Source organism: Camelus ferus, chromosome 7 (genome assembly GCF_009834535.1).
Source record: "Camelus ferus isolate YT-003-E chromosome 7, BCGSAC_Cfer_1.0, whole genome shotgun sequence".
NCBI lineage: Eukaryota > Metazoa > Chordata > Mammalia > Artiodactyla > Camelidae > Camelus > Camelus ferus.
This window is the reverse complement of record NC_045702.1, coordinates 8302856-8316545: the sequence shown is the minus strand read 5'-3', so window position 1 is coordinate 8316545 and position 13690 is coordinate 8302856. Positions and strand designations below refer to the sequence as shown.

Below are 13690 nucleotides of genomic sequence, written 5' to 3'. Positions count from 1 at the left end.
GACTCATCAGCTCCTGGAGGGGTGAGCCTTTCTCCCAGGGAATTTCATCCACTCCATGTTGCCACACTAAGCAACCAAGCACTGGGTCCTTTGTCCTGTCTCTCTCCATAGCCCTGCCCATCGACCCCTCCTCATGCCCCCAGCTCTTCCTGGGGCTCTCACTCAATTGTATCCATACATATGGTTGCCCACAGCCCCTGGAAAGGGTAACCTCGAGTTCCAGCTCCTGGGACCCAGTGATGGGTACAACTGGACTGAGCTTGGGTGTTGGAGTGGGATGGCTTAGCAGCCTACTGGGGGCAGGGAGTCTGGGAGGCAGGGTGCCGTTGTCTCTCCAGAGCCCAGATGCAAGAGGTGCATCTGAGGCAGTCTTTGCATTCCTGCAGGGGGCAGTCGGTGGACCCATCATCAGCCTGGGATCTAAGTGAAGCCAGGAGTAATGCAGACCCAAGGTGGGAGAGCCCTGGCATGCCTGCAGAGTCCACGCCTGGTACGTTGACAGGAGGGGTTAGCAGCCAGGAGAAGAGGCGTCCCTGGGCTGGAGTGGCCAGCCTAGGTTGGGAGGATTGGGGAAGCCCTCACCCCAAGTCCTGGGATTTCAGTCCATCCTCACCTATTCCTCGCCTCGTACCTTTTGGGGGGTGCCAGGGACACCCAGGGACAACAGGTGGGTTTTCTTTTATATGCCAGTTCCACCTGATTAGTACCAGCTGTCTCAGGCACTGTGTCCAAGAGGATTCTAAAGCTAAGCTGGGGTTCAGAGAGGAGAGTGCTGGGAATCACTGTCCACGGCTGCCCAGGGAGGAGGGTTGAGTGGCCACTCCAAGCTGCCTAGTTGCCAACTGCATGCCAGGCACTGGGGAGAAACAGCACAAGAGAGACTTGGCTCGTCACTTGTCCTCATCTCTAAGGAAATCATAGCCTGGTGAGAGAGTATGACAATAAACAGGCGATCAGAATTCAGTAGGATGGATTCTGTGAGCCCTGGGCCTGTTAGTTTAAATGAAACAGGCTCTCAAGTGATTTGTTAAATAATAGGCCTGGCAAAGTCCTAAGCCTTCAATTGTGCCATCATGCCCGGGAGAGAGGAGGAAAGTGCCAATGATTATTTCTGACTGACAGAGAGATTTTTACAAGTATATTATTACTTGGGAAGACATTGTGGGAGACATCAATTACAACACTACAACCAGAGAAATAAATGACCTAGTAAGACAACAGATCAGAATGACAAGGGGACAGGGGTTGGAGGTTATTTTCACAGTTCATAGCAATAATTTCTAAAGGCTTGGGAGTCTTGTTAGATTCTTTTGTTCAAAACTCTTCAAAAGACAGATTTGTTTTCACAGAAAGCATTCCCATTTGGTTACTGTTATGAATATTCACACATCCATATTGCATAAATATGGCATTTCTTGTGAGAGTTCTCAATTTAAGACCTTACAAAATCAAGTTCTTTTAACTAGTTTTATGGATGCAAAACAATGCTCCTTCCTCCACAGCTGCAAAGGAGCAGCGACATTTCATCTTTTTTTAGATTCCTTTTGTTCATTAGGAAGACTTGCAGTTTTTAGGTTAGCCTCTGGCCTAAAATTCCACTTCTTGAATTTCACTTGATTTTTCTGTCAGAAACCAAGAAAGAGCTAAGGAGGATTATCCTAAATAGTAAGAAACTAAGGTCCATATGGTGGGGCTGGGCAGGCACACAGGGATAAAGTGGGGGGTGTCCTTATGAAGGACTGACAAGCCAGGTAAAAACAGTCCCTTCCTGCTCCTGGGCCTCCCCTGGTGGTTCTGAGGAAGAGGGTGTGCAGGTTCCTCTGAGGTGGTCCTTGGCTGGGAGGATGAGGAAGATGGGGTCAGCTGTTGGCAGGCAAACCTGACAAACAGGCACATAGCAGACTGTGTAAATAAAAGGGGAGTGATGAACTGTGACAGCCTTGAAATTCCAATACCAGTCCTCAGGGTACCTCCCTGCTTCCGTGCTGGGGACTCCCTAGGTTTCTTGGTTCTGGTTCTGGTGGAATATGGGGGGGGGTGCTGGGACAGGAGCAGAGGGCTCCCAACATCAGTCTTTGTCCCGCAGGTTGCTTACAAGAGCTGAACCCCACGACCACCAGCAGTTTTGGGGAACCAGGAAGCTCAGAGTTCAAGGTGAAAGGGTTGAAGGGTCCTGGGCAAGACCCCTCTCAGATTGGGGATAGCAGGGGTGGGGTTTGCCTGGGAGAAGGCTGCTGGGGTGAGAAGCCCACTCACTGCCAGGTGGAAGAAGGGACTATCAATGAAGCACCTTTTCTATTATATAACATGGATTTAATGAATTCAGGAAAAAAGGCAACGGGCCCACTGGGGCAACCACTGGGGTCTCCAGGGTTCCATGGGGGACATGGCCCTAGCACAGGGGGTGCCTCAAAAACCTGGGACAAAGTGTTTTTCCTTCCTAGGACCTGGCCCAGAGGGATGAGAGAGGCCAAGCAGAGCCCACAACCCAGAGGCCCGGTCGATCATCATCCAGGAGCCTACAGGAGAAAAAGCTTGCTCAGGGAGCCCCAGGACCCTCAAGCTTCCCCTCCCAGGGCCTGTCAGAACCCCAAGATCCCCTGGAGGGGCTGGGATGCAGCCCAGGCCAGGAGAGAGCAGAGCTTCAGAAACTGCTAAGGACTGAGATGATTCAGAGTCAGAGAGAGGAGGAGCCTCAGGAGCAGAAAGAAGAGACCCCTCAGGATCAGACAGGGGAGGCCCCCCAGGGGAAGGACAAAGACTTTCCTCAGAGGAAGAGAGAGAAGACACAACAGGGTCAGAGTGTGGAGGCTACGCAGGCTCTGAGGGAAGAAGAGGTCCCTGAAGGGCAAAGGTGGGAGGCCACCCAGGGTGAGAACAAAGAGGCTCCTCAAGGTCAAGACAGAAATCACTCTAAGTGTCAGAGAAAGGAGGCCCTCTTGGAGCAGAGTGAAGATTCTCCTCAGGGCCCGGAAGTGAAGATCCTTCAGTCTTCCGAGGGCAGAGGCTGTCTCTCACAAGCCCTGGAGGTGGCTCAGGGAGAGGCGCCTACACTGCCCTCGGAGGAAGGCGGCTCCCTGGGAATTCCGGGGGACTTCTGCAGGTCCGTGGGAGAACAGATGCCGCAGCCTGAAAGCCGGGAGAGCCCAGGCCCCCGGGGAAGGACTAACCAGCTGATGCAGTTTAAGACTGATGCCTGGATAGGAGAGTCGGCATCGGCCGTGGGAGAGCAGGGACCCGCCCGGGAAGGAATGTGGGTTCCCCTTCCGACCCCGAGGCCCCCAGCCCAGCCGCCACTCCCAGGCCCAGGAGTGGTGATGCTAGCGGCCCGACACACTGGGGACTCCGGGCAGCTGGAGCGCCTTGCAGCTCCCTCGGGGCACCCGGGCCTGGTGCGCGATCCGCACGCGCTTCAGGGCCCGGGAGGAAGCCCCAGCCCCACGGAGCAGGAGGTGGGCGGCTCCACGGGGCTCCCGGGCGCCCTCGGGGAGTCGAGGGGTGGCGCCGAAGCCCCCAATGCCTCGAAGGCCGCTTGGCCCGAGCCCCCGGGCAGGAAGAGGTCGTCGGCGGGTGTGAGCGCGGTGCAGCAGGAGATGGCTCTTCAGCGGCTGCTGGAGCTGCACCGTGAGGCTAGGCGCCGCCGGCGGCAGGACCGTGAGCAGCAGCGGCTCCGGGTGCGCGGCCGGGCCGGGCGGGCGGGCGGGCATGCTGTCGGGACACCGAGGCGCGGCGGGGCGGCCGCTGACAGCCGCCTCCCCCAGGTCCTGGAACGCCTCCGCATCGCCAGGAACCGCCACTGCCGGGTGCACCCCCTGGGACCCCCACCCAACCCAGCTCAGCTCCCACCACAGGCAAGACCCCCCCCCCAGGAGAAGGCAGTGGGGCCGTAACGACCCTACCCGGGCGGGAGGCGGCAGCCGAAATGGGCGCGACCTAGGGCCCTCGGATGTGCTTGCGCCACGCACTTGCAGTGACACCTGCGGAGAGCGGGAGGGGCGGGCCTTCCCGGGTGCTGCCCCCTGCTGGCCTCATCGAACCCGGGCGCTGGGAGGCGCGGACGCTCAGCGCTCCGTACCGCCCCAGGAGGACGCGGCCGGGCAGCGGCGCGCCCTGAGGGAGCAGCTGGAGCGGGCGCACCGGGAGAGGACCGGGCGGCTGCGGGCTCTCGGAGCCAGGTGAGGGGGCGAGCGGGGAAATTTGTGGGGTGGTGGCAGTCCTCTTTCCCTGGCATCTGGGGTAACAGACCACTCTCTCTCCAGGAACACCCAGAACTTCCAGCAGCTACTCTGGCCCCCTGGCGATGAGGAGCCTGGAGAGTATCGCTCACCATTCCCAGACTCCTCTAGTCACTGCTGAATCCTCAAAGGGATGATTAAGAGATGAGGGTTAAGGAAAAAGCAAGAGGACAACCTGCAGGTCAGAGAGATACAGAACGGCCCAGAAAGCAGCCTCAGCGCCTGGGAGAGCCAGACACAGACACACACGGCAGCCTTGCCCCACCAAGAGGTGTGTTATTTCTTTTTATCCCCCCTCAGCCCACTGCCTGGCCTAGGGTCAGAGGGCCAGGTCCCGGGGGTCAAGCAGTGCGAAGGCCCCATTCTTGCGGAAGAAAGATTCAATGCGGCACATCTTGCAGGAGACCAGTTCTTGCTTCACTGGGGGGCCTGGGAAAAGATGTCAGAGACCAGGAATGGGTTCCTGGGAAAGGAACTTGCAGAACATGGGAGCCCTGCCTGCATAACCCTAGGAATCTGCCTGTGTTGTATCCACTTTTGTAAGTGTGAAGAAATAAAAAGAAGTGCTTCTGAGGAGTGTGGGCTATGGGAAAACAGGGAGCTGGCTGGCTGCCCAAGTCAGCAGTGATGGCCCAATGCCAGTCGTCTGTGTACCACCATCTCCCCCAGCCTCAGGATCCTCCACGGAGGCCATAGTGGGACACCCAACCCTGCTTGTTACAGGGGCAGACAGAGCTAGACTTCTCTGGGGCAGTTTGGCTTCCTTCTACCTGCTGCTCCCATTTTGAGCTCACCTCCTGCTTTTGTCCAGAAATTGCTCCCTTTCCTCCCTCTTTAGGGTCCTGGGGAAAGTAGGGGGACTTTTTAAGCAAAGTTTCAACTGTTTATCCCCAGCCATCCACCTTTTCTGCGCAGCCACTACAGGGGCTGGAGAAAACACGTGACTGAGTAGTCTCACTTAAAATTCACGACCACAGTCAGCTCTGCATCACCCAGCAATCCCGCAACACTCACTGGCCTATTCTTTTTCCCGCACCTTGACTCTTCATCTCAAACTACACCTTTGCCTCTGCTCCTCTCCCTCCCAGCTGATGACCGTGACTCAGTCCAGATGGACAGCCTTCTCGTCAACAACATCTCCCTACCCCTTGCCATCCCCCTGCCGTCTCCTGTTTGATTAGGCCTCTGCCGGAGCTCCCTGGGTGAGCTTGCCCAATCTCACAGCTTTAAAGAGCACTTGTATTCTGATGACCCCCAAACTTGCATTTCAGCTCTGACCTCCCTCCAGATGGGACTCCCATACACAGCTGACCTACTGACACCTGTCTTCACACACCCCCAGCCCTGCTTCCTTCCCAGTTTCTCCTGTTGTAGCTGCTTCAGCCAAACACCTGGGCATCACCATTGCATTCTTTTCTTCTCTCATTCAATCCATCAGTAAGTTCCACTGATTCTTCCTCCAAAGCACCTGGAATCTATTTCAGCTCTACTGCTAATCACCCTAGTCCAAGCCACGGTCATCTCTCGACAGGAGAACTCAACCATCTGCTAGCATCTACTCTTGCCCCTGAAAAGGCCATTACCTAATGGATAAGGTGATTTAAGTAAATCAGTATCAGTCACCTGTTTAAAACACTCCATGGCTTCCCCTTGCACTTAGAATAAAGCCCAAACTCCTTCTCCTAGTCACTTAGCTCACTCAGCCTTTAAGGTCCCCAGAGAGGCCATTCCTGACAGTGCAGTCTAAAGCAGCACCCGCACCCTCCCCCATCACACCCTAGTTTCATCATGGAACTTGTCCCTCTTGCTCTTAAGTTTATGGCCTGGACCCTCCACTAGAATGGACGCCCCCGAAAGGAGTGTCTATGTATCTCATGTTCCTAGTGCCAAGAGCTCTGCCTGGTGCATGGCAGGTGCTCCGTGTTTGTGGGGTGAATAATCCCGGGAGGTGGGGGCTCACCCAGCTGCCAGCCATATGTGAAGTTGGTGGTGATGGGGAAGAGGTAGCGCATCTCTGGCATGTCCAGCTTTCGGGTGTTGAGGTAGCGGTAGCGGCCCTGGAAATCGTGGGAGATGCCTTCATACAGCAGGGCCCGGGTGGCAGGCAGTACTGGGTACATTTCTGACTGAATAGGAGCCTCCGGGGCAGGGCCGGGGGCCTTGGAAGGAAGTTCTTTGGGGGCAGGCGGTGGGGAGAGTGGGGCTTTAGGGGGGAGGGTGGGCAGCTTGAGGGGAAGGCGGGCTGCAGCCTTGGCCTTCTGCTTGGACTTCACCATTGACCCATACTTGTGGTGCCATTCACAGCGCAACATCTTCTCCCTCAGATATTCCTCCTTCCAGAAGTTCTGCCTCACCGTGTCCATGTTAAGTTGCCGAGACATGGTGGTAAGGGAAGGAGCAGGATGAAGGTGACTGCAGCTGAGTGCTGAGCACAGCAAGCAGAGTCCTTCTGACAGCAGGTGGCTGCCCAGGACCAGTCACTTGGCAACAGTGCATCACCTCACACAGGGCCAGGGTTCCACTAGCCATGCCCTCAGCACACCTCACATGCCTTGTGTGCTGAGGCAGCCGCAGGCCAGGGCCCACTGGCCAAGAGCCTTGACCCCCAAACCTCTGATAGGACCCAGACTAGTATCAAAGACTTACAGGTTTCCTGTGAATTCCGCTTCCATCCCTTGAAGTCATGTCCCCTCCCAGCCAATACAGACTCAAGTCAGGGAACCAGGGGTCTGGATGCCAGCCTCCTTCATTCCTCCCTGCCAAAGCTGGTCATCTCTGTTTCTGAGGACTCTTGGCACAATCTCCTCAGTCCAACTCTTCTATGTTTGAGTCTTTGGCGGAATCTTTTCCAGCCCTGCCAATCCAATCCCCACCCAACGGCCTCATCCCACATGTGTCCTTTCTAGCACCCAGCCTCAGTTTGGAGAGAAGCAAGAACGTTACTTTAATTTAACATCAACAATGACACTGTGTAACAGCACAGGGAAGAGGTAGTGGAGAGAAGACACTCAGGCTTCCTGTACCCTAACCAGCCTTGATTTTAATGGCAGAGCGCCAGCAACCTAGAAGCCCCTCGCCTAGCCTCTCAGTGGAGTGGGAAGGGGCAGGGAATTGGAAATCAGAGGCTCAAATCTTAGAGAAGGGCTGATGGCAAGCCTCGGAAGAGGCTGCAGGGCTATGGGGAGTCCCCTAGCGGAGGTCTTCAGCCGTGAACATGCCCCTGGCCCTGCGCAGGATGGAGTCCTTGGCAGCATCATAGGGGTGCTCCTTGGATGGGATCTCCAGGACGGCCGGAATGGAGCGCTGGTGGGCATCAAGCGCATGCCGCACCATCTCTGCGATGTACTGGTTGATGAGGATGATGCCAATGTCGTCCCGGTTTAGAAACTGCCTGTTGGGAGAGATGAGAAGGGAGTCCAGGGTGGTCCACTCTCAGTTGGTGGGCTGGGCTGCAAAGGGGAGCAGGCTTGATCCAGAGAGCACAATGGACAAGGGAAAAGGTTGCTATCTTAAACTTGCTCCATTCTATTCAGAATCAATTTCATTCAAAAGCTAAGGGCTACAGCTTCTACCTCCCCAGCTTGGAAGGCTCCCAGCTGAACTGATAATGAAGATAAGGGTGCATGCTGGTGTATTCCATATGCTGCCTTTATGTAAGAAAGGAGAGGATAAGAATACATATGTCTGTCCTTTGTATCTGCAGAAAGATAACGAAGAAGCTAAGTGGTTATCTGTGGGGTGGAGGAAGGAGGTAATGAAGTAGAAGAGGTCAGGGGTGAGAGTATGACTTCTCAATGTGTGTATCTTTTAAATATTAATTTAGAAACCACATGAACACATTAACTTTTCAAAAGAAAACATTAAATTTTTTAAGGGGGCACTGTTGAGACCACTCAAGGTCTATGCTGCTAAGGGCAGGGGGTAGATCAGAGGGGAAGTTTGGCCTGAGTCAAGAACACAACACAGGAAGAGGAAAATTAGTGACCAAGGAAATCACACTTTCCACATAGAGAACCTGGCGCTGGGCTCTTACTTATGTGATCCATTCCATGTGACCCATTCATTAATTTATTTACTCCTTAAAAACTATTTACTGAGCACCTACTCTGTGCCAAACACTAGGGAAGGTTATACTTAATGATTTCTGAGGTCCCTTTTGACTGGAAACTTGGAAAGTTCTTGCAGTAATATTTGTTCTTCTCTCAAGACAACTTGGGTCACTCTACCAGACTGCTTAGGGATCAGCAGAGATCAGCTCCCAGGTAAGGGCCTATCATCCCCCAGGCAGCGGGAACCAGTTTCAGCCGGCAGCTCAGGACTGGGCTGTTTAGGGAGAAACAGGTAAGAGTGGTTTGTTCCTGAGACTTGGCACAGGGGCCCTAGAGAAGAGGTGTGGGAAAAAAGGGGGGATTGGCACCCTCAATTCTAGTCATCAGGACACCTCCTGGATTAAGGGACATGCCTGCACCTACATTTTGAAACTACTGCTCTTAACCCAGGACAGGAAATGCATATTTGAAGTGCAAGGTCTTAGCAGAAGGTAGGACACAGTCTTGATATTCTGTCTACTGTGCTAAGGGCAATGGGAAATTCCAAAGCAAACAGAAGATAGCGGCACAAGCAGAGTGTAGACCTGGCTTAAGGAAGGCAGAAAGAGTGGGGACCAGGTTCAAATCCCTTCCCTGCTCAGTCTCTTAAGCATTGTATGACTTTAGTAGGCACCTTAACCTCTGAACTTTTTAGTTTTCTACCTGTAAGTGGGAATACCCACTCCCTACCTTACCTCACGATTGGGGCCTCAAAGGGATATGAAAATAAAGAAAGCCGAACTCACTGCCCAGGTGTTCAGAGTGTGTGGTTCTTTTAGGGGTCAACTCGCAAAAGAGTGCTTGCAATGCCCAAGCCTGCTCTACGGGTGAACTGGGGAGGCCCCTGCAGGGAAGCTGAGTCTGGCCCCCTCCAGGGCCTAGGCGCTCTAAAAGCCCAGCTCCGGCGGGGCAGGTTGGGCCGAGCGCGGCGCCAGCCTGTCACGAGCTCTGTTCCCCTTCTTTCCTGACACACGGTCATGTGAGGGGGGAGCTTCTGGACCCGACATAGCCCCGGTCCCATACGGAGGTCTTCGCTCCGGAAGGGCGGGTGGACCGACTTCCCTGAGCCTGGAGGACGGGGTCTGATACTTCGGTCAAGGTCTGGAAGCCTAGTGCCGCCCCCACCTTCCCGCGCTGCCACTGGGCAGCAAGAGGGTCCCGTTCAGGCCTCGCGGGCTACCGTACCGGAAAGTGTCTTCGATCTCATTGATGGTAGTATCCTTCTCCACCACCAGGAAATTAGGGTGGCGGTTCTTGTTAAGCTCCCCTATGCCGCCCAGCAGGAAGCCAGTCACCGTGTCCTCGTCTCCGATCACCGCAATTAGCTTCCCCCTCCCCGCCATCCTGACAGCCAGGCAGAGATCAGCCGCGACCGCCGATGTCACCGAAGCCCCGCCTCCGCAGCGCACCGCCTTTTCGGCCGCACCTCCACTCGTTAGACATGCGCGGTTCCACCACTCCGCCTCCCAGAACATGCGCATTAACAGCAAGAGCGCCTGAATGTGAATACGCCTGCGCCATAAAGAGAGGCCAGAACCCGAGGGCTACGGTTCCCAGAAGCCCGCGCGGCATCACCGGCTTGCGCAATCACGTTAGAGCGTTCCTTCAACAAACTTGTGGAGCCTACTGCTGTTAGACACCGAGACGCCGGAGAAGAAAAGACGGTTCTCGAGGGTAAGGTCCGAGTCTGTGTCGTGTATGTATGTAACTACGGCACATAGTTAACAACTACTACGTATTTGTTCAATTAATAAAAGGATGAACAAGTTAATGATGATCCTCTTTAGTGCGGTAGAGCATTGACAAAGCAATGTGTTAATTGGTAAAATGTGAAAAGTACGTGGAAGCACACAACAGGTGTAACTAACTCATGGGGGGAGGTGGGGCGCGCAAAGAGGGTTGCCAGCAGGATGCAGGGGATAGAGATGAAGACAAGAAGGTGTTTTAGGGAAGAGCAATGGCATGTGCAAAGACTTAAGAGACTAGAAAGTATAAGTGCTTTCAAGAAAAGTTAAAGAATCTGGAGGTTATCCTGAGGACAAACTTATTCTGAAGTAACTGAAGAAATTTAAGCACGAGAATGATATAAATAGCATCGAGACCGTGCTGTGTGCAGAGGCAAGACTGAAGGCAGAGAAACCATTGTGGTAATGAGATGATGGTGGCCAGAACCCAGGTAGTGGTGATGGGGAATGTGGAGAAGTAGGTGGAGTCAAGATATATTTAAAGACAGAATGGACAGAATGGGGTTTTGGATTGGATATATTTGGGGAGTGAGACCCAGGTGACCTCCAGGTTTCTGGCCTGTGCAGCTAGGTAGGTGGACAGGAGTAACAGTCCCAAGAGAGTGAACTCTGTGAGATGAACATGTTGAAAAGAAAGGGCCACTCATTCCTCCTCCCTTTTAACAAATAGGCATCCTGGCATCTGGCATGTGATTTGCAAGTTTAGAGCAGGTGAGACATCCAGCTGGCCTAGTCTAATTGTTGCACGTATGATAGGCTCAGGACTTGAATACATTTGGTTTGAATTTTGGCCCTGCTTCTTGGAGATGTGATTTGGGACTCATTACCAAAATTCTGAGGACCTTGGTCTCTTCAGATAATAGTATGCCAGCATTGTAGGGCTGTTGGGATTAAGTGAGATGGAGTCCCTCAGTGCTCAGCACGCATGACCAGACTGTAGTTGGGGGAGAGCAGCTGGGCTGGATATTTGTAAACACATCCACAAACAGGTGGGGAGGGCAGCAGAAGCTGAGAAGGAGGCCAGCAAACCATGCAGGGAAATGCTCCCACCTGGGGTGAGGTGGGAGGGAAGGCAGAGTGAGGAAGGGTGTGTGTAGAAGCAACTGGTTCGGTGCCTGGCACAGAACTGACCCTTAATGGCCATGAGTGGTTGGGTACTTGAGAATGGATTCTGCCTTCAAAGGGCCTTTCAGGTTAAGTAGGAAGCTAGGAGAGTGCCACATTTATCACACACTCCTTCATTCACCCAGCATGTATCAAATGTGGACATGGCGAGGCTGAGGACCAAGATTGATAAAATGAGATTTCTGTCCTCAAGGAGCTCCCTCAAGATCGAGGGGAGAGTAGAAAATATCACGAGGAGGTGAGTAGACATACAGAGCGGCCCTGGAGCGGTCCTGAGGGGGCAGGACTCAGGAGAGGGAGGGGAAAGAAGAAACTTAAAGAGGAGTTGGGAGGCAGACAGGTTACCCAGTGAAGGTGGGGGGGATTCGGAGGCAGGCCTTGTATGTTGCATTTGCTCTGGCTGACTCATCACCGTGTGCTGAAATGTTTGGGGTAAGTCTAGAGTTGGCGGATCAATTGAGTGAAATGCTGCTTTACCCTGCTCTGGGTACTCAGTTGCTCATGCATTTATTCATTCATCATAGCTGTCTGTATTAGACCTCCCAGGGTCAAGGGGCTCAGTCTGGTGGGGGAGACTGACCCTCTAAGATACACAGTCACAGATGGAAGTAGTAAATGCAGCCAGAAATGTGCTCGGGGCAGTGTGAGAACTAGGGGGCTGACCTGGGTAGGGGCAGGGAGGGGTTCAGGAAAGCTTCCCATTGGCCAGAAGATGAGTGTGGAGAGGCAAGGGTGTTCCTGGGCAGAGGCCCAAAATGCCACATGGGTGCCTGGGGAACCAGAGGTTGTGAGGAGAAATGGAGGTGGAGGGCACACTGCCTGACTCTGGGCACTTTTTGAATAAACAGGTAGGGAGGCTGGTGTCTGAACCTAGAGACCTTGGAGGCCTCATTAGGACACGTAGACTAGCCTGGAGCAGAAGGACATTCAGAAGGGCCATCCGTAGTCCCTTTGATGTGACCCCCTCTGGCTGCAGCATGAAAGGTGGGTTGGAGGGAGGTTAGTGGAGGGGCCAGTTCAGGAAGGAGGCCCTAAGCAAGGTCAGGGCTGGAGGTGGGGAGGGAGCAGGCCCAGATTGACCCAGGACCTGGCGGGAGTGAAAGAGCCCTGGGTTTGCATGAGGTTCTGCCTGCCTGCTGAGCGAGGAGCATTCCTGCTTCTGTCAGTGCTGCTTTAAGGTCCTAATTTTGAGAACATCTTTGAAATCAGGCTGAATGGAAACTGGCCTCCTGGTGGTCCTAGGGCAGTCTTCTAGAATGTAAGTGTCCACCTCCCTTTCCCACCCAGCAGCTCTCCAAGAATCTGAGGACCAAGACCACATCCCGGACACCCCACTGCCATCCATGATTCTTTCAAGGAATCTGCCAGCATTCCAGACCTCCCCACAAAGACAGCCCAGAGGTCTGCCCCAGGTACTTCCCCTTGGTCTGAGTCAGTCCTCCAGGGATAAGGCAGCCTGGCCTCTGCCTCCTGGGGCCTGGTTCAGCGTCAGCAGCCAGAGACAGCCAGCCACGGGGAGCACACGCACAAGGAACAGCCAAGCCTCTGCGACAGGCCGCACTTTATTTGGAGTTTTCCACCTAAGCAGCTCCCACCTGAGCCGCATGACATGTGCAAAAATCCCCCCAGAAAGCTGGGCCTCGCAGTGTGTAAAAAAGGCCCCCCATGGGGCAGAGCTGTGCAATCATAATAAAAAAAAAAAAGAGAGAGAAATCAGTCCCTCAGGAAGCCTGGCTGGGATCTAAATCTCCCAGGGCCAGGCCACATGCCAAGGCTGCTGCTGCTGGTGTGGGGTCCGTTTTCTCCTCGGATTGTGCTCTCTTCCAAGTCCTTAACACTCTGGGGTTGTGGCTGCCAGAGGGGCTGGACGCAGTCCTCAGCGGCAAGGAGGCCTGGCCAGCAGTGCAGTTGGAGGGTGACCTCTCTCACACACACAGACACCCCCAAACATGTGCTCCCCCACTGGCCTCAGCCCCACCAGAAAACTCAGGGCTTCCCTGGCCCCCCAACCCCCAGTCCACTCTCATGTCACGTTTGAGGCAAGGGACATGGCCCCAGGACAGACAAGGCCCTCCAACCCCAGGGCCCTGGTGGGGTGGGGGTCAGAGCCACTCAGTCCACCCCAGGGCAGGTGTTTGAGGTGTATGATTCTGCGTGTGTGCATCTGGGTGTGGCCCTTTTGCGTGTGTGTATGTGTGTATGTGAGTGTGTTTGGCCAGAGGTGGGGGCCGAGGCTGGGGGAGGCACTTCTGGGATTCAGGGCACATTGACTTTGAAGGGGCTTCCGGGAACACTTTCGTCGCCCCACTTGACGATGAGGATGTAGTCCCCTTTCTCCTTGACGGTGTAGGTGACGTTGTACACTCGGTTCCCCATGTGCTTCACATACACCTCCTCACAGGGGGTCTTGGGCCCATGCACGCCCACCATCATCATGTTGGTGCCTGGAGAGGAGGGCAGCGAGGGACAGGCTCGCACCACAGCCCTTGGCCTCACG

General features: G+C 54.4%; 3 protein-coding genes and 1 long non-coding RNA gene across 7 annotated transcripts in view; 1 reads left to right on the top strand and 3 right to left on the bottom strand.

The window, feature by feature from the left end:
* Positions 1–702: 702 nt before the first annotated feature.
* ATP6V1FNB (ATP6V1F neighbor) lies at positions 703–7011 on the bottom strand. 2 transcript variants are annotated; one of them, XM_032483307.1, is made up of 2 exons: positions 6196–7011; positions 703–856 (listed from the first exon to the last, which is right to left on the bottom strand). In XM_032483307.1, the coding sequence occupies exons 1-2, from the start codon at positions 6614–6616 to the stop codon at positions 780–782; spliced, it is 498 nt and encodes a 165-aa protein (XP_032339198.1). In that variant the 5' UTR covers positions 6617–7011; the 3' UTR covers positions 703–779. The 2 variants fall into 2 exon arrangements, with proteins under 2 accessions (XP_032339198.1, XP_014414746.2); XM_014559260.2 differs by lacking the exon at positions 703–856 and adding an exon at positions 4528–4664.
* Positions 7012–7154: 143 nt separating this feature from the next.
* On the bottom strand, positions 7155–9757 carry ATP6V1F (ATPase H+ transporting V1 subunit F). Its single transcript, XM_006184721.3, has 2 exons — positions 9509–9757; positions 7155–7626 (listed from the first exon to the last, which is right to left on the bottom strand). The coding sequence occupies exons 1-2, from the start codon at positions 9664–9666 to the stop codon at positions 7425–7427; spliced, it is 360 nt and encodes a 119-aa protein (XP_006184783.1). The 5' UTR covers positions 9667–9757; the 3' UTR covers positions 7155–7424.
* A 101-nt stretch (positions 9758–9858) lies between these two features.
* Positions 9859–12896, top strand: LOC106729625. Of its 2 annotated transcripts, none has more exons than XR_004321246.1 (3): positions 9859–9997; positions 11319–11431; positions 12484–12896. It is a non-coding gene; the product is annotated as an uncharacterized LOC106729625 (long non-coding RNA). The 2 variants fall into 2 exon arrangements; XR_001366036.2 differs by having other exon boundaries at positions 12481–12896.
* FLNC (filamin C) overlaps positions 12740–13690 on the bottom strand; it is a 27544-nt gene continuing 26593 nt past the window's right edge. For both annotated transcript variants that reach the window (XM_032483291.1, XM_032483292.1), the window contains one exon: positions 12740–13637. In XM_032483291.1, coding sequence (XP_032339182.1) covers positions 13450–13637 — 188 coding nt within the window. In that variant the 3' untranslated portion in view covers positions 12740–13449. The remainder of the gene's footprint in view (positions 13638–13690) is intronic.